Source organism: Falco rusticolus, chromosome 5 (assembly GCF_015220075.1).
Source record: "Falco rusticolus isolate bFalRus1 chromosome 5, bFalRus1.pri, whole genome shotgun sequence".
Lineage (NCBI taxonomy): Eukaryota > Metazoa > Chordata > Aves > Falconiformes > Falconidae > Falco > Falco rusticolus.
Genome location: NC_051191.1, coordinates 23546423 through 23567080, shown reverse-complemented (window position 1 = coordinate 23567080; position 20658 = coordinate 23546423). Strand labels below are relative to the sequence as shown.

The 20658-nt window shown below is 45.2% G+C and overlaps 1 protein-coding gene across 4 annotated transcripts in view; it reads left to right on the top strand.

Moving 5' to 3' along the window:
* Positions 1-20658, top strand: part of CAMK1D (calcium/calmodulin dependent protein kinase ID) — a 230379-nt gene that overhangs the window by 199135 nt on the left and 10586 nt on the right. For all 4 annotated transcript variants that reach the window (XM_037389136.1, XM_037389135.1, XM_037389134.1 and 1 more), the window contains 4 exons: positions 6246-6358; positions 8126-8204; positions 18673-18760; positions 19350-19488. In XM_037389136.1, coding sequence (XP_037245033.1) covers positions 6246-6358; positions 8126-8204; positions 18673-18760; positions 19350-19488 — 419 coding nt within the window. The remainder of the gene's footprint in view (positions 1-6245; positions 6359-8125; positions 8205-18672; positions 18761-19349; positions 19489-20658) is intronic.

The window sequence follows — 20658 nt, the reverse complement described above, 5'->3', positions numbered from 1 at the left end:
ATAGCGCCAGGTGCCCGTGCTGAGGCTGCAGGATCACACCCTGCTCCGTACTCAGACCCTTGTTGTCACAGTACAGTTTCATCCACTTTATGGTACTTTTGCATCACCCTCCAGTATCCTTTGACTCCATCACTGTTGACTGCAATGGGAGCTTAGAAACCCAGCCCACATCTCATGTGTCCTAATCTTCAATGGGATCTCATCCTTGCTTACAGGAACAGCCAGAAAATGCAGACGTGGCCTCGTAAGAAAAGTGGATGTCAGGGGTACAGTAAGGACAGAGACGAAGAGGGGTCCTTCCCTAAGATGGAAGGAGGTAGCCTCGCTGGGACATCTGATACCACCAGTGATGGGCACAGGTTAACATCTAGGTTTGCTGCCTCAGCAGTGCCACACCACTGGAGAGAGCAGAGCCAGCATGCTCACAGTGCAGCGTGGTGCTGAGATGCCACAAACACCAGCCACATAGCCACCCTGGTGCAGTGCTGGTGGTTAATCCTGCCCTGGCCCTTAGCAGGAGTTATTAATTCCAAGATATCACCACACCCACCCGGATATGCTATTTCCAGCTCCACAGTCAGAATAGCTGGAGCTACTTGCACATGTCCAAACCAGTTGGAGACGTATTTATGTGCAGGGCAATCCAAGCACATTGTTCTGCATCACCTCCCCACCTCTCCCACGAATCCTCGCAGCCACTCGGAACAGACTGTTGTCATTTAAGAAGATGGAAACTCAGGGGAATCCAACACAGAAGCCAGGCATAAATTAAAGATGCTTTGAGCTATTATTACTACAAGTGGTTTGAGTGCCTCCAGACACAAGCTCAGCCTCACATGAGAGCCTTCAGTTTATGACAGTGGAAGAACAAACTGTTTCTGTGGCACCTACACTCTAGACAAATATTTGTTTCTCTGATAATGCAAGGTGAAGGATGTCTTAGGAAAGAGTACCTTTGTTTCAGTGCCAGTCTCTAATGTTTCTCGTTAATGACAAGCAGATTGCAGAGGCTGCACCAGCGGAGTTTTTATCAAAACCTGTTTTGCATGAGAAGTCATTATTCACACAAACTAATTTTAGCAACCTGAAATTTCCTGTTATTCCAGTTGCAATATTTCTCAGTTTGAAACAGCCTTACTGTTGAGCTCGGCTTTCTACTTATCACAAGGCAGTTTTGATAATGTATTCATCTTAAAAATATAAAGCATAAGAAGAGCAAGAGACTTGACTGGATTGCCCACAGCTGGATTTTGGACTTGTCTGGGTCACATAAGGGGTTACAAAATCTTGGGGAGCTAATTTACTGGTCACATGCATACCTGATAAAAAGAAGATGCAGTTAATTTATGAAAAAATAGAAAACCATTTCCAAAGCTGGAAAAGAACCTGGGGCCACAGAATGCCTCAGCCCCTGGTTATTGGTATACAACACCTCCTGTGTCTCCACGCTAGGCTGAGCGGATTTTGCCCTGAATTTCCTTCTGATTCTGTTCACTGGTAGGACAGGAGAATTACTGGTTTGTCATCATTATTTATAAACAAGTATCTGGAAACAAATCTTGTCTAATGCTTTCACACTTTGCTGCTGAGTTGCTTTTGATTTTCAAGTAGATGTGCATGAATCATCAACGATGTTTGTATGGAAGGATTAACCAGGGACAGAACAAAGTATGTTATGCTAGAAGAAGTTTCCACCATTATCCTGGAGTCATATGCTGGGAAAAGCTGGGCAGTCACCTCGTAGGCTCAGCATCACACACGAGCCAAAGCAAGAAAGTGAGGAATAGCTTGTTCGGTACTGGAAGAAGAATTAGTGGTGGCAAAATGTATGTGGGTAGGTTGGATTGATCAGGATAACTCAGTTAAACACTGGGAAGACAACCCCAAATGATTGTTCCTCATTGCTTGCTTCTTAGTTTATTTTTAATTCCCCATGCTAATACGTCCTTGTCCACAGTTTTGTGAGGGCACCAATGTCAACCAGTATGAGGGTCCATTCCCAAAACAAGAAGACAGACGTGTTTATCCCTATAAATAGCACTTGGATGACTTCCCACACCATACATCTCAGGTCTTTGAGCGCTTACTGAATTTTTTGCTCTCATCTCACTATAAAATTGTTTGTAACACTAACCCCGGTGCCACTTGTGTTACAGGCTATATGCTGAGCATGTGAAGGGGTTATTTAGCCCTCAGTATCACCCCCAATATGTAACAAGAGCTTGCAGGGGTTTGCTTTCTCTGCCTGGTGAGGAGATGTTCCTGGCAGTCCTCTTGTGCTCTCCTGATGGCTTCTAGGAGTGACCTCTGGCAACACCTTTCTTTTGTACATCCACCTGTGTTTTTCTTACCGCATCCCATTCTTTTTACGGCAAGACTGGGAACAGGAGATGAAGGGAAAATCTGTTGTTAATGTGATAAGGTTGCTAAATAATTCTGGAAAGCCGTTATTTGGTGAAACTGCAAGAAAATGATGACAATAATAGCTGCCTGAAGCTCCCCCAGGACAATGCAGGATTTTTTCACATTGAAGACAGAAGGGTTATTTTCGTATTTCTGCATATCTAAAGAAAAGCAGCAGAACCTCTGATAGTGAGGTCATTTTTTTCACACAGAAATGTCCCAGCAGATGGGAGTGAAGTTGGTGGGATTTTGATTCTGAATTAAACAAAAGCTTATTATGGACTTTGGAAGATGGCCCAGTTGCTGAAGTCCAGCAAAATTCCCTCCAGCCATAAATTGCATGATAGGCTAATTTACTGGGGCTTTCCCATCCCTTACTGCAAAGCCAGTAATGTTAAAACTTTTATGTCTTCCTAAACTCTGATTTTAAGGGAAAAGACAGCAAGACGGCCTACATTTTGGCTCCCAACCCCTCCCTGTGCCAAGATGCCTTGGTGTTCACCTCCCACATGCCACCTCCTCTGTACTAAGGAGCTTGCTCCCTTCTCACATGCTTGCTGGTGTAGGTCCTCAATGATTTGCCTCCTGCAGGAACATCCTTAGGTCCCCCTGTGCAGGAGGTTCATCCCCATCCCTGGCTGAGCCAGGACCAGCCCTTGCCCTGCAGTCACCCGGGTCTCAGGCAGGGGGCTGGTTTAGAGGGATATCCCTGACCATGACCTATAACAGTGACTAACGCTTCTCAAGCTCTCACTAGCAAGGGAAAAGCTGTGCCAAAAGAAGCTGTTTTCTGCCCTGTGCCCAGCCATCAACAGTCCTGGTATCGTCGTGCATGACATCAGCTGTCCTCAAACATCAGCCCTCCTGGCAGCCGCCGCTGCGATGGGCTGTGATGACCTCCCAGGCACAAAGGTAGACACTCCAGACGTGTAGGTACTCAAGCCATGCAGAGGAGCAGGGGAAGAGCTGGATGTGTGTAGGAAAGGGACTGGAAGGCTCTGGAGAGGCTGGGGCTCCTGCTGGCATTCGTCTCTCTTCTCCCCCCTATTGTGGGGTTGTAGCCCTCCAGCTCTGCGCTGCTCAGTGGTTTGCTCCTACGTTTTTGCTGCCACGAGTGTGTATAAATCACAGCAGCCCTAACTTGTGCTCTTGTACCTTTGCCAAGGTAATTAGTACAGTGCACATTTTGAAGGAGTTATTTCTCTCTCTGGAGCAGCCTGCCAGCGCCTCGACATGCACAGAGCTCTCTGCTCACCTTAAAATGCTTTATCGGAGCAGTTTGGTTTTGTGTAAGGAAAGTGCTGAGGAAGGCAAGAAATTAATGAAGGGCTGTCAGGCTTCTTATATGGAGCCTCTGAGTCCCCCAGGGAAAAGGGACAGAGCGATGGCTCCGAGTGCCTTTGGAGGAGCTGTTTTCCTCCAGTCTGGGCATCTCTACCTCTGTGGCCATCCTAACAGTTGCAGAGCTGGTGCTGGTAACCCCAGCATTCCCAAACCCCTCCGTAAAGCACCCAGAATCTTGAGGGTTGTGACAAAAGAGGATGAGAGTGAAAATCAGTTTGTGTGCATCCCCCCCACAAGACTGTGGGGAGTAAGCACTGATATTTGTTGTATTAAAGCAAGTTATATAAAATTTCTTTACAGATACCTGTAGAGCTGGATCCTGGTTGTGGACCCAGTTTCTGCATTAGGTTATCAGATGTTTTTCCTCCATTATCCAGGTGCATAGTGGCTTTTTGGCATTTGTTTAAATGCACCATTTTTAATGGCCCTTTCACATGCCACTTCCACCACTGGGTTTCACATGGAGGTTGCTGCATCAAGCCCCATGCACAGGTGCATGCCCATGAAGTAGGTATGTGGTCCTGCTCTGAACGTAAATGCTGGGCTGGCATGAGGTTATCTTACTTGCTTTTGATAATGACAGTCATCCAGTGAGACACAAATGAGGACTGGCTCATCTGCTTTGCAAGATAAAGAGAAATTTCTGATTCAGTTGAACCATAGTGGATTCATTATAATGCTGCAAATTTCAGTGGAATTTTTCCAGGTCAATATGGAACTGATGCAGATCAAGATCTCACTCAGTATTTTGAATTGTTTGTCAAGCACACTGGCTCTTCAGAGCTAATAAAACATTGCTCCATTCACCCTCAAGTGTTGAGTTGGTTCAAATAACCTCCAGGGCGGCTGGCTGACTTTGGGTTATAAATAACTGGAGTATTTCATTTCTTACAGTCCTTCCCTCCTGCCCTTGCTTTGTTGTTGGTACAGTGTCGTTTTTCAGTTAGGTCTTCAGTCTGTTTATAATGGCTGGGCCTCTCCCATTAAATGCTTTATCAAAGCTGATTGACTCTGGGTTTAAGAAAACTGTAGGGAAAAGATCATTTCAAAATTGGCGAAGTATAGGAAGGAATAATTTACATCGTAGACTAGAGATAAGAGAAAAAAATGCGTCATCTCTACACGAGACAACAGATGCAGAAAGGCCTGTGTCACTGTGAGCAGGATGGGTTTGCAAGAATCTTGGACCAGCCTCAGAGGTAAATCTGACACTTTACAACATTGGTATTAAACCTTGACGAAGGGCTGTCTTTGCTGGCGTGTCTGTACAGGGAGGGACAGACTACTGCGTGTAGCATCAGCTGGGCACGAGGGATCTCTGACACACACGTTTTTATCCCTGCATTTGCTTAACGCAGCGCTGGATGTGGTTTTCCCATGTCAGCAGGGCTGGAAGAGCCCTGCCTCAGCGGAGTAGCCATCCTTCTGTCTGCAGCACTGGGAGGGTGCACCCTGAGTGCCTTAGCTCAAACTAGGCAAATAACGTCCAATGTCCTGCCTGTCCCGGGGCCAGGTTTTCTGAGAAGTCTGATTATAAATACTGAAAACCAGGGCAGGACTGTTGTTAGCCTTAGGCAAGGTAGGCAGTTTGATGTGGGCAGCAAAATCACTTGTGGAAGTGAGAAAGGGAGAGAGGCTCTCCGTGTGTCTCTGCAACTGTGGCATGTCCACGTGCAGCCCGGGCAGGCTCTGCTACAGAGGTGGAGTGACTCCCAGACACCCTCCCCATTGTGCCTGGGGGATGCAGAGTCCAGCACAACCTGCAGATGCATGCTGCCCGCTGCCTGATAGCTCTGTGAGGCTCCTTGTCCTGCTTTGCACCAGCTCTTCCGCCCTGTGGTGCTGGAGAAGAAGTCCCTGCAGATGGCCGATGGCTCCCCAGTTGTACAGCAAACCTTCTCATAGAGATATGGTCTCTATGGTCTGCACAGCCACCGCACTGCCTCTCTGCCATCTGGGAGACAATAAAGCTGGTGTAAGTGGCTTGTAATGTAATTTAATGTAAGGCATTGGGTGAGAACAGTCCAGAAGGACGACGAGAGCGATGAAGCCAGTATGGACAAGACTCCTGGGTGGGGAATGGTTGTGTTGAGGGATGAGAGGGTCTGGTGCTCTGTGGATGTAGGGTGTGGCTCATGAAAGCTCCTCTTACCACATGTATAGGAGAAGATGGAAGGGCTCATGGCTGTGTAATAAAACTATTCCTCTGGCTAAACACCCAAAACCATGCAGAGGGAGGCCAGGCTATCTACATGAGTCAGTGTAGGATCAACAGCACCAGATTTCCACACAGAATTCCTCTTTGTCCAGGATGGTGCCAATCTTCAGAAGTGTGTTTACATGTCCCTGAACAAACTCCCGTCACGGTAGGGTTTGCCTGCTTGAAAAGTTATTGAGGCAAGTCTTAAGCAAAAGTTTCTCCTTCCCCCTCCCTCTTTCTTACCTTCCTGGCAGAGATGGGTCCAAGGGTCACTCTCTCTTTTCTCATTCTCCATTAGGCTCTGTGGGTATCCCCCTTTCTATGATGAAAATGACTCCAAACTCTTTGAGCAGATCCTTAAGGCGGAGTATGAGTTTGACTCTCCGTATTGGGACGACATCTCTGAGTCCGGTAAGAAGCTACTGCTCATTTAATTGCCACAACCATGCATGCATGTATGCCTGTTGCAGATCTCCTCCTCTGTGTGTGAGAATGCACCCTTCGTCATGTGCGAAGCTCCTTTTAACTGAAAGCCATTGGGAACATGCATTTCTTTCAGCTCAAATAGTTACGGGAGTTTATTTCTGCAGGGGAGTAAATTAAGTACCTTTTTGTCCGGCCACACACAAAGGACTAAATTGTAGCTGGAACACAAGAAGAGAGCAGAATACTTTCCCAAGAAGACAAAGCAGTTTAATTTCTCCATCATATCCAAATAAAAAGCAGATGGTTTGTGTGTCATTAATAATAAGGTGGCAAGCTAGTTTGGCTCTGTTACCGACACTGCCCTGCAGTGTATACAGCAAAGGACCCGAGAAATTAGTGGCTTCCAGATGAGGTGGGTGAGCAAATTCAGAAACTGGGACTACTGTCTGCATGGTTGGATCCAGCTAGCTGCCCATATGCTCATCCAGTTCCCCACCCAGTCCAGAAGGCATTTAACCTGTGGTGCCTGCCTGCCCCTGCTCTAGTTGGCCTGGTAGAGGCAGATATACCACCTGTTACAGGCAAATACACCTAAAGGCTTCTGGCTGCAGCACGGCTCGTGGTCTGCCAGCATCAGTGTCTGTGGGTGACAGCAGGGGCATGTTCAGCATTGCACCCTGCATGTGTCACTGGCATGCTGGGTGGTCTCCAAGAGGTCACGCAAGCTCAGTGTCCTTGCTCTGTCCAAGCCAGGGGAACATCTGCCATTTCATGTAGGAGAAGAAAAGAATTCTAGGAATATTTTGTCATACAAAAATATCCCGAGAAATGTGGTTTCCTGGTTCGTTAGTACTACTGATTAAGGCAGGGAAGATATAAAAATAAGTGGTTTATTTTAAAGATGAATTTATATCCTGCTATCTCCACAAAGAAAAACATTTCATGCTGTTTACATCTGCGATCCAGATACCATTGTGATGGATTGCTTAAAAATATATGTGATGAGAAGGTTTTTTAAGTCCATAGGGGTTTTCAGAGAAAATATGAAGGTCTGCTGGCAGAGCCCTTTGAATTTTGGGGGAAAGTCCATCACCTAAATCAGCACAAAGATTTTCCTGCCATATTTGGCTTTGCTGTGGCTCCTTCAGCCACTCTGTCCTGAAACTACTGGATGCATGCCATGCTCTGATCTCCCTTCCTTCCATTATAATTTTGATTAAAAACACACTACCTCGTGCTCAAGGGAGTCCATTTTCCTTGGTAACTTGTTTTTTAAATATGCATTACGTCCTCACAGCTGCCCATGTGTGTAATTGCTTGGAGTAAGCAATGAGAAGCTCCTCTTACTGTGGCATCTGACCTCCTCCTTGCCTTTCCCACTCAGTTTACCAGCATCTCTGACAGATGTGGCCATATTCGAGCAACTGGGATGGTCAGAGGCACTTGGCTGGCCAGGGGAGCCTGAAGCCAGCAGGACTGTACTCTGCTGACTCTGATTTTTCCATCCCACTCCTAAATATACCTTCAGGAGTAGACGCCTTCAGCTTTTATCTGCCATACTGAACAGCTTGGATTTGGTCCTAAGTCACTTTGGTTATATCTATACCAATAAATGAGAAATGACCCAGGGCCATTTTCTGGTGCTGTGGCCAGATGGCACTTGGTAGCCTGATCAGTGCTGTTGACTGATCATCTGGCGACAGAACTGGGCATCAACTCTATTGCTGTAAATTATTCTCTCTTTTTTTACAGCTAAAGACTTCATTCGGAATTTGATGGAGAAGGACCCTAATAAAAGATACACCTGTGAGCAAGCAGCGCGACACCCTTGGTAAGCAACAGTCACTGCTGTGTGAAACCCTCAGGACAGAGAGCATCGTTTTACATTCATGGGTGGAAGTGTTTTTTCAGTCACATTGTGTACTAACCTCTACTAAATAAGTCCATGCTTTTATTCTTACAACTCCCGCCTTTGTCCTCCATATTTTCCTGGAAAACCATGAGGGTCTTTCATCTCCTGCACCAACCTATTGAGTATCTGTGTAAAGATTCAGTGAAATGCTGAATTATATATGTTGACTGTAGTGTAGCAGTGGGATATGCCAAAATGATTGAACCCAGAAATCATATTTTGGGGCAAAGGTCAAATTCTGCAGGTGTACAAAAAGCTGGGTATCAACCTGCTCATGAGGTCCTTGCCAAAGCAATATCAGAGCACTTAAGAGCATCCCATGAAGTAGGAAGTTCTCACCTGTGCTTCACAGATGACAGTTCACCTCCTGCTTGCAGTAAGGAGCTGGTTTCACGTGCTGTTTATCCTCCCTTGTTGAACGGAAGAGATAGAAAACCCTAGAGAGGGACAGTCTGAATGGGTTACAGCAATGCTATCTCCCTGCAGTGACTACAGAAAAGTCCCTGGTCAGACTGTATTTGTAATGTAGGCCTCAAGTGCTTCAACTTAGATGATGCCTTTGCACATGGATGACCTCACCAATGTTACCCAAGGTTTATGTAGCTGAAACAAGAGTGGCTCACGTACTTTTGACCAACTCTGCATGACTGAGCATCACCCCACACTGCCAGATGCACCCACAAATGGGCTCTGGATGTAAGGCTTTTAGGGCAGGGATCATTCCATATGACGCGAGATATTATTTTCATAGTTATAATAGCTGCAACAGAAAGGAGTCAATGGCATGACATTTTCACCCCAAGTGTGCATTGCTATCACAGTTGCTGCAAATACTGTTTCCTTTTGCAGTTTCTGGAGCACTGGCTGGATACGAGCATTAGGCTGTGTACATGCAGGGGAGCAGAAGGTTTCCCCGTGTCCATAGCACCTCAGAAAAGCAACTGGTCCAGTGTCATAACTAGTTCAACAGCTTGATGGACCACAAAACCATCCTGGTGATGCCATTTGAGCCCAGGGATCAGTGTTGAGTTGCATAGCTGAGTTACAAGACACATGGTGAGAAAAGCACGGGCGTAGAAGTTGTCGGTGAGTTTTAAGGTAGCACTGCTTCCAGCTGGGATCTGGAGACATTTGTCTGGAGGATGGAGTCTGTATCCCTCTGAGGCTAGGGAGCTTTATCAGTAGGGCGCTGGTCATCTCTGCTTCCTCAGCAGACGTGGGTTTTGGACACACTCTTTAACCTTTCCAGACGTGAGGGGACAGAACTTGGTACCCAGCTTAAAATCATATTAAATTTCAAAGTAGAGTAAAACTTAATGGCTGCAGCTGTAGAACAAATACTTAAGTCGGGCTTCAAGGGCTTTACATTTCTTTCTCAGACCCTCACTGGTTTGTCTCATCTCATTGCTGCGTTCTGTCCTGGGACTAGATGGAAAGTAAATACTTTCAAAGGTTTTTACCATTCTGGCTTGCTAATAAATTACCCTCATCATCAATTAATGATTTGGCACTCATGAAGGCGTTCAGTAAGTTATGACTGCACAAGTGGTAGAAAGAGACTGAAATGGCACTGATTTCTTCATAGTGGGTATGATGTACCAATGTCTGGCTGTAGGTTGTCACTGTGATCACAAATCAGGCTGTAGAGAAGATTGAGGCTCAGCGTTTACAATTAAAAAAAATTAGTAAACACTTGGGATGCGGAAGACAGTGTAAATCACTGAGGAAAGCAAGATTCTTGTTTTTCATCGCCCATGCCAACAACAAGAAGAATTTTACAGATGGTTTTTAGCTGCATCAGTGGCTGGCATCAATACAAATGATAGGCGAGGAGAAGGTAGGACCTGGGCCTGACCTTCTTCCAATGCCCCATCAATAACTGTGTTGTCTGTGTGACAAAAAGGATATTCGGGAAACAAAATCCAGCTTTCGTCAGATGGAAAAGAAAAAAAATCTAAATGCTACTGACCTGAGCCTCAGGAAATTAAACAAGTTACAGAAGTCAATACTAGAAATATAGAATAAACAATGGGAATGCTACTCCCAGCAGAGAATGAGGTGACCATTTGTATAACTCAGAGGCAGATTTTCCAAAGCCTTACATCCAAGATACACAATACGTAAGCATCCAGCTCTTGGCCCCACTACATCTGTGTTGGTTGCTGGAGTGCAACAAAGAAACGTGGCACTTGTAACACACACAACTTCTGGGCCCTCTAAAAGGAACAAAATGATAATCAAGTGTTTTCATTCTCTTTTTTTTTTTCCCCTTTTTTTTTTTCTCTTGCACGTCATGGCCTGGGGCCAATGGAAACTCACAGACTGCTCCATAATTTTTGCTATTTTCTACAGAATCCAATCTTCCATTTAAAAGCAACCCCCCCAGAAAAAGGTTTTCCCCTATTTCTGTGGTAGGGAGTCTTCTTCTGCCAGGCTGACTTTGCAAGGCAGTGGTTCATTTGCAGGTTAAACTCCCAGCCGTGGAAAGCATGGCTCAGGGTCAACATCTGAAATGTCAGACATGCAAATGGCACTGAAGTAGGGAGGCTTAAAATATTCACAGTTTCCACCCAACATCCCAAACCCACCTCCCTTTGACACAGGGACAGTATGTGCCACTCAATTACGGGACAGTTGTACAGTGGAAGCAAGGCATGGAGATTTCCAAAGGCTTCAGGTCTGCCTCTGTCCCACCCAGCGTGCTCTTGAGCAATGTTCTATGTCTTATTCCCTCTTGCTCTGAAAAGCTTCCTGTAACATAAATGCTGCAGTTATAGCCCTTTCCAGAGAGTGATACAGTGATTAGGTTTTTGAGGGGTTGAATCACTTGTAGTGATAAATGCCTGTTTGGATAATCAAGGCTACTTACTTGCATATTATCTGTTATTTCAGAGTTACTGATAGGATCTCATTTTGCCAAGCCATTGCTCAAGAAGCATTTTCCACCCAGATTGCTTACGCCAGGAAATAATGAGGTTTTTACTGCTTCTTTTCTCCTTCTGGCCATTATATCTGTTACAATGGCATCCTCCCCTTTGAAGGAGGGGAAGGCCTTTTTGGCGGAGGAGGTGGAGAGTGCTGTGCTTCCTCTCAATGGTCGGCTGTGTCCTTCTCTCAGCCTGGGCATAGTTAAGTTTCCAACAAGTCCAGGCTTGAGATCCTCTTTCTCGTGATTGCATTCAGCAGTGGGAGATAAGGGTGCACGTGTTCAGCCAACAGAGAGAGGGTGCCACACCTTTTATAATGGGGCCATCCCACCCCACCTTTTCACATGAGCGTGTGTTTTTCAGTGTACATCCCCATTAGCAACATCTCCTTCCACAGTGCCTATGTAGTGTTGCCTTCTCTCTGGCTGATCAAAAGTAATGAGGTGTGTAAGCTTAGTGGGAGGAGATGCTCAGAGCAGACTTCAAGCGGACCCATAAATGATATGCTCTTGCAGAGTGCTGACACTTCGAGCAGCCCTTAATCATATCCCCTAAAAAGGTATTTTATTGTCTGCACAACTGGTTCTGTAGAGCAACGTAACTGGAGAAACATCTGTGAACCCCAGGGTTGGCATGAAGTGAAATCCTGATTCCACTGAGGCTAATGGGAGTTTTGCCACTGACCTTAGTGATAATTGGGGTTTGTCTCCTTGTCTCACCAGCAGAATGCGGGACAACTACCCAAATGACTGGTGCTGTGTAAATGGTAGATAATTAATACATACAATGCAGTGGCTGCACATAGCGACATTTTCCAGCTTTCTTTTTTTCTTTCTCCTGTGAAATCTGCCCCTGCCGATCATTTGGATTGACCTCAGACTAGGAAGAAATCTATCAAGTCATGAGTACTTAACACATACAATATAATCTGATAGTGGTAAAAATAGCTTGAGATGGCTACCTGGCTATGAGATTTTGTTGTTTCAATATATAACATCTGTGAAGAACAAACTGATTCCAAAATATACCTCTTATTTTAATTATCATGTTTTTATTAAAAACTTCCCAGCAAAGCTTGCAAGAACTGGATCTTGCATGATATTACATTTGTGCCTTTAAGGTTTATAATCTCTTTGAATTTCGGGAAACTGCTCTAGAATAGCCAGCTGTTCACATGACTAATGTTTGTACAGGATCAGACCCTAAAAAAAGTAAATACTTCTTCCCAATGGCCCACTTTTCTGTGCTGTATCTGCTCCCCACATGCCTGCGTTTACGTGATGTTTTGCTATTTATAATCAAATGGCCTTGGCAGGGGGACGGTATGTTAAACTCAGAGTTGGCAGAAAAGGAGGCCAATAATTGCAGTGAAGTATGGTAGCTGAAACAGTACAATATGTAAGACTTGTTGGTATAATGATTACATCGCAGCCTGTACAATCTGTGTGTTTATACAGATTTCTCCAGTTTAATACACAGGTGACTTATGCTTTCCATTGGAAAAATTATTTATTTTACAGCATACCTTTCACTGAGGTTTGCACTGTTTACAGTGTGTTGCAGAGGCACAATGTTCTGCTTAGTTGATCCACTGTGACTTTTCGAAAAGGATGTGGAAAATGAAAGTAAAAAAAGAGCGAGGTAATTTTGCTGCAGCTTGATACATTTTAATGTTTCCCTAGCTCGTATTAATGACAGCAATTAAGTTTATTGAATATATCGCCATGTCAGAACCCACATCCTGTTTAGGGCAGTCTCTCAAGCTGAGCGATTAAAGGCGAGCAGCAGAAACCCGAGGACCTGTTTTTTCCAGCTATTGGGACCAGACTGCGCCCCGCGTCAAGTAAAGCTGGGCCCTGCAGCCCCAAAATCAGCCTGCAGGCTCGGGTCAGAGGAAGAGAAAATAGTCCTCAGAGGGTGAGGAGAAGGTCCAGCAGTTCAGAAACTAGTATAGGAGTTGGAAGGTGTGCCATGAATTTATTTGCTCTGTCATGCATTACCCAAGTGATCTGAAATGGGATTTAGAGCTGTGTGCTGAAGCTGGTTATGGCATCAAAGGCAACTTGGGACATCTAAATTGTGATGTGTCACCTACCTGTATAGACTGTATAGGGGAGAAGGAGGTTTTGGCACCTAAATTAGGCACCTGTGTCGGCAGGTACGAGCATGGCCCTTGCCTTTCCCCACTGCTTGTGCAGAGGGAAAGCAGACACTTGGGACATGCCGACATCCATCCCCGCCTACGCTGAAGAATTGCAAAGCTTTGGCAAGGTTTGAGCCTCTGCAAATTGTGACCATGACCCTGCGTGTCTATTATGTGCCAGAGAGCACGAGCCAGATAATAATTTCCACCCAGTGAAAGGACATGGTTTACAAAGAGCTCGGTTCTCAGACAATGTTGTTTGAAGTGTGAAAAGGGCTTCCTGAAGGGAACTGCTGATGTTTACAACATTAAATCAAACTCTTATCGAGTTCTTCCCTGCACTCTATTTATTTTGGAGCATCACTGATAAAGTAAGTATGTGTGTATATTTATACGCATGCATGTCTGTATGTGTGAGCATATGTATGCGTGTGTGTGTGTATGTAGAGAAGAGTTATGATCCTTCAGCATTATCCATTACAGCTAACTCCATATTTCCTATCATCATACTCAAGAGTATTTCCAAGCACTGTTTGGCCAGCACAGCATGTGAGTTGGCTGCCTTCAGTCTGAAGGTTCAGAAAATGACGGTAGATGAAAGGCTCTGCCTGCCGTCGTGGGCAGGGAGGATGCAAGAGACATATGCTTGCAGTATTCTGACAAAAAACGGTACAAAAGAAAAGTTACTGAGTTTGTCTTTGCTGGAGGTTCTTCTCAAAACTTAGTAGTATGGCCAGATAAATTGCTGTGATATCTTTGAACCCAGACAGAAATCTAAAATAAATTAGATACTATGACATAATATTCGATCATTAGATTAGATCCCTCTTGTGTGCAGGGCTAGGTTTGTTATGGTTATTCATGAGAAATACCCTTCTTAGCGCCAGTGGAAGCATTTGTGATGGAGAGTCACTAGACTGTGGCCCTTGGTGTCCAATTCTGTGTGTTGAGACACTTACATATTTACAACTGGACACAAAACCAGCCTCAACACAAAGTTCCCCAAACCGTTGTTAGGATGAAGCTGCCTTCAGGTGCTGCAAAACAGGGACCCCAGGAGAAAAGGCAGGATCCAGTTAGGCTAATCAGTCCTTGCTCAGTTCTGGGTGATGCTTAGCACGATTACAGATCATGCATTGTTCTGATTTGTTTCATTTCATTTTTGTATACATATGTGGTAGGTACAAGTAGTATCTTTTACTGGACCAGCTGGTGTAGTTGGTGAAAACAAGCTTCAGTGCTGACACAGTTAACTTCAAAGTTAACGGCAAAGCCAAGAATTATTGCTCAGGGTTTGACTAGATATGCATCAGTTTGATCATCTCTGAAACAGAAGATGGCTGTTTCTCAGGGAAAATGGAGCCAATTCCTGTAGAAGGGTATGTTGTACAGAGGAGGGAGGAAGAAAGAAAGATGTGAAGGTATTTTTTGTCCCAAAGGTGGTTTATAGCCTGTGGACTTGGAGAGTTAGGGAAAGGTGGAAGGGCAATTATAACATGCTCTAAAACCAGTATCTCTATTAAATGTCATGCATTATCTTCTCGGCATAGGAACTAAAGTTCGTGATTAAATACATTCAGTATAAATGTGATGATGCTCATGATACCAGCCTCAGGGTAGGTTTGTGTGCCCAAAAGCTTATCTCATTTTTCAAACTCTAACAGCTAATCATATAAAAGATTTGACTTTTATCTGCTCATCTCCAACCTCTTTTGCCTGTGTCTTTAAACCACCACATCTCCAGCCAAACACCAACAGCAAAAGGACATTAACATCTCATTTTCCTAGAAGTAAAACTATACTGTAAACGCTATAACACTGTGAATATTTTCTAAAAGTTTCAAGATCCTCCAAGTGCAAAATGCAGTATAAAAGCACAGTCCTAATGTCACAGCATTGCAACATTAACACAGTCGTTCTTCAGAGGTGGCTTAGAGAATGATCCCACAACTGGCTTTGGCAACTGGGGCTGCGTTTTGAGCTGCACTGTTGGGCATACCAACACATGTTTGAACGGACCCTGCTGCACTAAATTAGGCCCAGTACTGCTGTTACTTTGCTCTGATTAAAAACCAGCATCTGCAGGGTGCTAATGTTGATGAAGAGACCCTAGATGTAGGATGGTCCCCACCACTGTAGCATCTGAAGGGCTTCACAGGGTGTCTGTCCATCCCTTTGTGAAGTAAACAAGTACTATTCTGCATATTTGGGAAACAGCCAAATACCAAGACTTTTTTCCTGGAATTACGATAATTGTGTAGTGAACATAGAGTTAGTGGTGGTAGGAGGCAGTTTGTGAACTATTGGAACCAGCAGCTTCTTATTGAAACCACCAGCATTTCAGAAAATGATTCCTAAACTCAAAAAACCGTACAGCCTGTATTTGAGCTACGTGCCCAATGAAAAGTTTCATATAGCCAAACTGCATTTGCCAGTCTTTGTGGAGACAGGCAGGAAAGATCTTCTGGAAGAGCTGGCAAGGGTATCACACCCCAAGGACCTGTCCTGTCCGTGTTTCCAAAACAAAATCTGACAAGTGGGAAACATGATCTGTGTTTATACAGCTTGTTAGCAAACTTGTTCATAAAGTAAGATGTTTCATTAGCTTTGGAGGGAAAATGTTCTTCGCAAATGTTAGTAAATTTTCTGTTTGCAGCTTGGTCATTTTGATTAGTTATTGAACGGATACTTTGGCATGTAGCTGTCCACATATTTTGTGGTTCTGTAGTATGACGGTCAGTGCTCCCAGCTGGTACGCGTTGAGGGCACCTGCCTTCACAGAAGAGGTAGTCTTGGACAGGGCAGAACGCTCATGACATTTTGGAGTGACTCTGACTAGCAATCTGCATTCCCACTGGGAAATTCTGCTAGGGCCCATCTGCACCCAGAGGCTGAGTGGTGTGCAAGGAGGGTGGGTGCAGACCTGCACGCTTTTGGGCTTAAACTAGTGAGCAGGACAGGCAATACAGCTGGAGCTTTTTCAGGCTTCTGGTCAGCTCTTCATAGATGGGACCTGGAGGCAGCCAGGGACACTCTGTGTCATGTGGGCGTGACTGTGGTAAAGCTGTAGGAGCTCCTTCACGTGGTGATTTCGTGCTAGAGAAGCAAAGGAAATGCACTGTTACAGTGGGTGCAAGGCCAGCTGGGCTTCGTGTCCATCTGGGAGTATACACTGCATGAGATCCATCGGGGCCAGTGCTAGGCCTGGCAATATTCCCTGTGAGGGAGAGGGGATGGGACAATGAACATGATGATTAGCCTACGTGCTGCCTCACCGAGCTTTTAGCTGCCTGGCCCCAGTGGGAAATCCAGACCAACATGCCTCCCTGTCAGTGGGAGAGGTGATCAGCAGGAATCCTCTTCAGAGGGAAATCTGAAGCTCATCCAGTTCTCAAACACCTCCCCTTCTCCAGCAACAGCATATGGACAGGCTGTCAGGTGCCATTTGGGAGTCATGCTTTACCTGTGGCACCAGTTCTTCTGTCTGCTTGAGACAGAGGTTATGTGGCGGTGGCGGTCAGGCAAGTGTCCTTCCCAGCTGGAGGTGGGCTGCCCTGAATGGGATGCCTGCTCCTTCCTGCTGACATTCCTGCTGGCTCCTGTGCTCTTGAATAACTCAATATAGATTAGCTCAGTTGCAACAGGATGGGATTGGTGGCTCTCCACTCTTGGGAAATAGGGGTTTAGTCCCTCTCCTTCCTGCCAAGAGTGAGCAGTTCCTCTCATCTCTCTGACATCCTGGGTAAGTGTTGCCAGAAGGAAGGAAGGAAAGAATTTGCAGAAGACTAGTCCCAGAGAGCACTTCTTAGATGTGCCATTGATGGAAGGTAGAATAAGCTGCCTGTCCTTGAAGAACAGGGTTGGAGTTTGGAACGATCTGGGCAAAATGAAAGGAATGTGTCCAGTTAATGAGACACATAAATGGAAACAGCAGTCTGGGATACGTAAGCAGAGTTTCATCTTTTAAGAAACACAAAGCAATGCTGCCATTCTGCTGCTTTAGTTGGAAAAGGGTGAACACGTCGGGTACCGCCGTCTATGGAAGATGTGGACTGGTTGGAGAAAGTCCAGAGAAGCTCACTAAATCAGAGGATTAGAAAATATGAGTTATGAAGAAACAGTGAAAGAATCAGTTTGTTTAGTCTAGAGAAGAGAAGATGGAGAGAAGACCTGATAACAGTCTTCAAATATGTGAAAGGATGCTTCAAAGACAAAGGGAATAAACTATTTTCCATGTCTTCTGGGGTACAGTGGGGCACTGGAATAGGTTGCCTGAGGAGTCTCCATCTTTTGGAGATCTCTAAGTACTGGTTAGCCAAACGCATGTCAAAATTATTTTGACAGAGCTGGGGTAGGGGACAGGACTAGATGACTGCTGAGTCCCCCAAACCCTCTCATTATTTTATTGGAGGTGCCCAGACTGGGAGGCTCTGGGCCTGATGGATTATCCAGTTTCTTACAATTTTTTATTGCTAATGGACATTGGTTTTCTACACTGTGTCCAAAGAATTGATTTCTGAAAATATCACATACAGCATAGGAGGCAATCTTTGCTTCCTGGCATAGCCTACGTTAGATAGCACTTATTACCCCATCATATGGCCCAACAATAGTTCACTGTGGTGCCTGCTCTTCCAACAGATCTCATGCCTTGAGGAGTTAAATGAATCAATAAAATTCCCTTGAAATAATTGTGTTTAGTGGAGATTTTAATGTATCTTTATCTGTTAAAGAAGCTGCACAAAGTTGGTCAAGTTTTTAGGCTGAGTGTTGTTCAGCTTAAGCTATTTGTGCAGCTTGTGCTGCTTTAGGGACCGTCCATGTATCTGCTTTACTGTAAATGTACATTAATCGTGATGAATGGCTATGTACTTTGCAGGGTGGCAGGAAAATCTCCAGTGCAAACAGAAAGCAGACAGGTTGGAGTGGCTCTGGAAGCTGCTGCATGGCTGAGGCTAAAAGTAGTCCCAGCCTGTTGATGTTAAATCTCTAGATGTAAAGGAAAAAAAGGTAGAATGTTTTCATCTAGGACTGTAATGGTGATAGAAAGCAGCAGCGCACCAACAAAATAAGGTTGTACCTCTTTGTAGCTGCCAGACCTACAAGCCTTATCTATGCTTGCTTTCATTGCCCCAGATTTTCCACCACTGCTGCCAGCAGAGACAGCGGTGGGAAGTTTGAGCCCTTGTGTGAATGAAATAATCATCACTGCAGGAGCAATCACACCTTGGACCAGCCTTCTCTGTTGAGGGGAAGAAGAAAGATATTCAAGGAGAGCAAAAGATCTCTTAAAGTATGTCTTGTCTGTCCATTTCAGGATCGCTGGTGATACAGCGCTCAACAAAAACATCCACGAGTCGGTCAGTGCTCAGATCCGGAAGAACTTTGCAAAGAGCAAATGGAGAGTAAGTGACCTGTCCTCAGGGATGATACCTAAGACGTAACTCTGCTAACGTGGTGGCCATACGGACACCTTTTCAAGTGCTTTTGTGGCCCAAAATTTTGGTCAAAATAGTTTGTCCAGACTTAGGTTGCATGGCCCTGCAGGGCCTTTGATAGAGGATGCTGCTAACCAAGTATATAAATAAGTGCGAGAGATGGGGCTGAGGCTCCTCATAGCTAAAGCAGCCATGGTTGTACATGGAGTTGGGGTCAGCATCGCGGGGGGGTGTGAAACAGTGCAGACACCCTGTGTGTTGGTGCAGGGAAGGACGTGTCAAACATGACTTTCCTTGTAAGCTGCTGCATCCCAGCTGAGCGCTAGAAGGAATGATGGGGAGCAGGACCCGGGCAGTAATGCATGTGATTTGTTTTAGAATTTGTTGTAGTTAGAACATTGCCATTTCTAGCTTAGAAGCTAGAATTCGGGAAAATTTTGAATGATGATGAGCTCATTCACTTCTGACAACTCCGAGCAGCCAGGAGAGGAACGGCAGTAACCCTTCCACCTCACATTTTTTAATTCTTTCTTTCTTGGTTTTTTTTTTGCTTCAGCAAGCATTTAATGCCACGGCGGTGGTGCGGCACATGAGACGGTTACACCTCGGCAGCAGCCTGGACAGTGCAAGCGCCAGCGTATCCAGCACCCTCAGCCTTGCCACGCCGCTTCCTGATGCAGCCACACGGAAAGATTGTGAGTAGCCGATATCCGGGGAATGCTCCTGCAGTGGCAGCCGAGCAAATTCCCAGGATCCCCATTTTCTTCCTGACCCCCAGGCTGCAGTCCTCTCTGCCAGTAGGTTTGGCTTTGTGCAAGCAGATGTTTAAAATAAAGACTGAAAAGGGACCGAGGCCTTCATTTTTAGCTGGCAAAAAACCCAACAAATCAGTTGGAAAAGTTTATGCACTTAAAAAAAAAAAAAAAAAGGAGTTTTTAGCTGGGTGCATTTCTAAGAGAAAAACACTGTTTCTTGTGAAGAAGAAGGGCTTTCGCTTGGGAAAAAGACCCAGAACCCCACAGCAAGCAAGTTTTGTATTTGGTTGAAAACTAAAAAAGTTTACTCAAACTGTTTATGTTTGAGCTTCCAGTATTATGATAAGACATTTCTCTGTAAAAATTGGCTTACTTTTCATTTCCATTTTCCATGGAGGAGACTGATCCTGCCAGTCTGACCCAGCTTCCCTCTTCCCGGGCCAAATTCCTGGGCCTTGTACGAACAGGCTTATTTGTCTGAGCAGGACTCAGACTCTGTACACCACAACGGGACTTGGCCTCCTGCCTTGTTTGTTATATGCTATAATTAAGATTTGCAAGCTGCCCAAGGCAGTCAGATGCTTGGGATATATATTTTTTCTGAATGCCAGGGAAGGTGACATGCAGCAAAGGGATCATTTGGAAGGCAGAAGTGTGTCCTTTGCAATGAAGCCTATTTAGTCTTTGGCTTCTGAGAATTTCTTTTGTTCCCTTCTGTCCATCTGCAGAGATCTTTGTATCCTGAAATGGAGGGATGTGGAGTTTACAATTAGAGATTATCTTAAGGTGGGGCACCAAAAAGGAGCGCTAGTAGCTTATGGTATTGCAAGTCAATGCTTACCTCACTGGGGACCAAAGTGGTCATTTCTAGACTGCACCCCACACTATTCTGGAACTGGAAGCACCTACTATTCAGGATGGATTTTGGATGTCACTGCTATATGCCTCTGCTGCCTCTGCCTGCCACCCTCTGCTCCTTGACAAGGACACACCACCAGCCACGGTCTCCACGACTCTCTATGGAAGCTGTGGTTTCTCTTGCTGTCAGGGCCACGCTTTCCCCCATGGCTGGGGTGGGATCTGCCTCCTGGGCACTGTGTGAGATGTTTG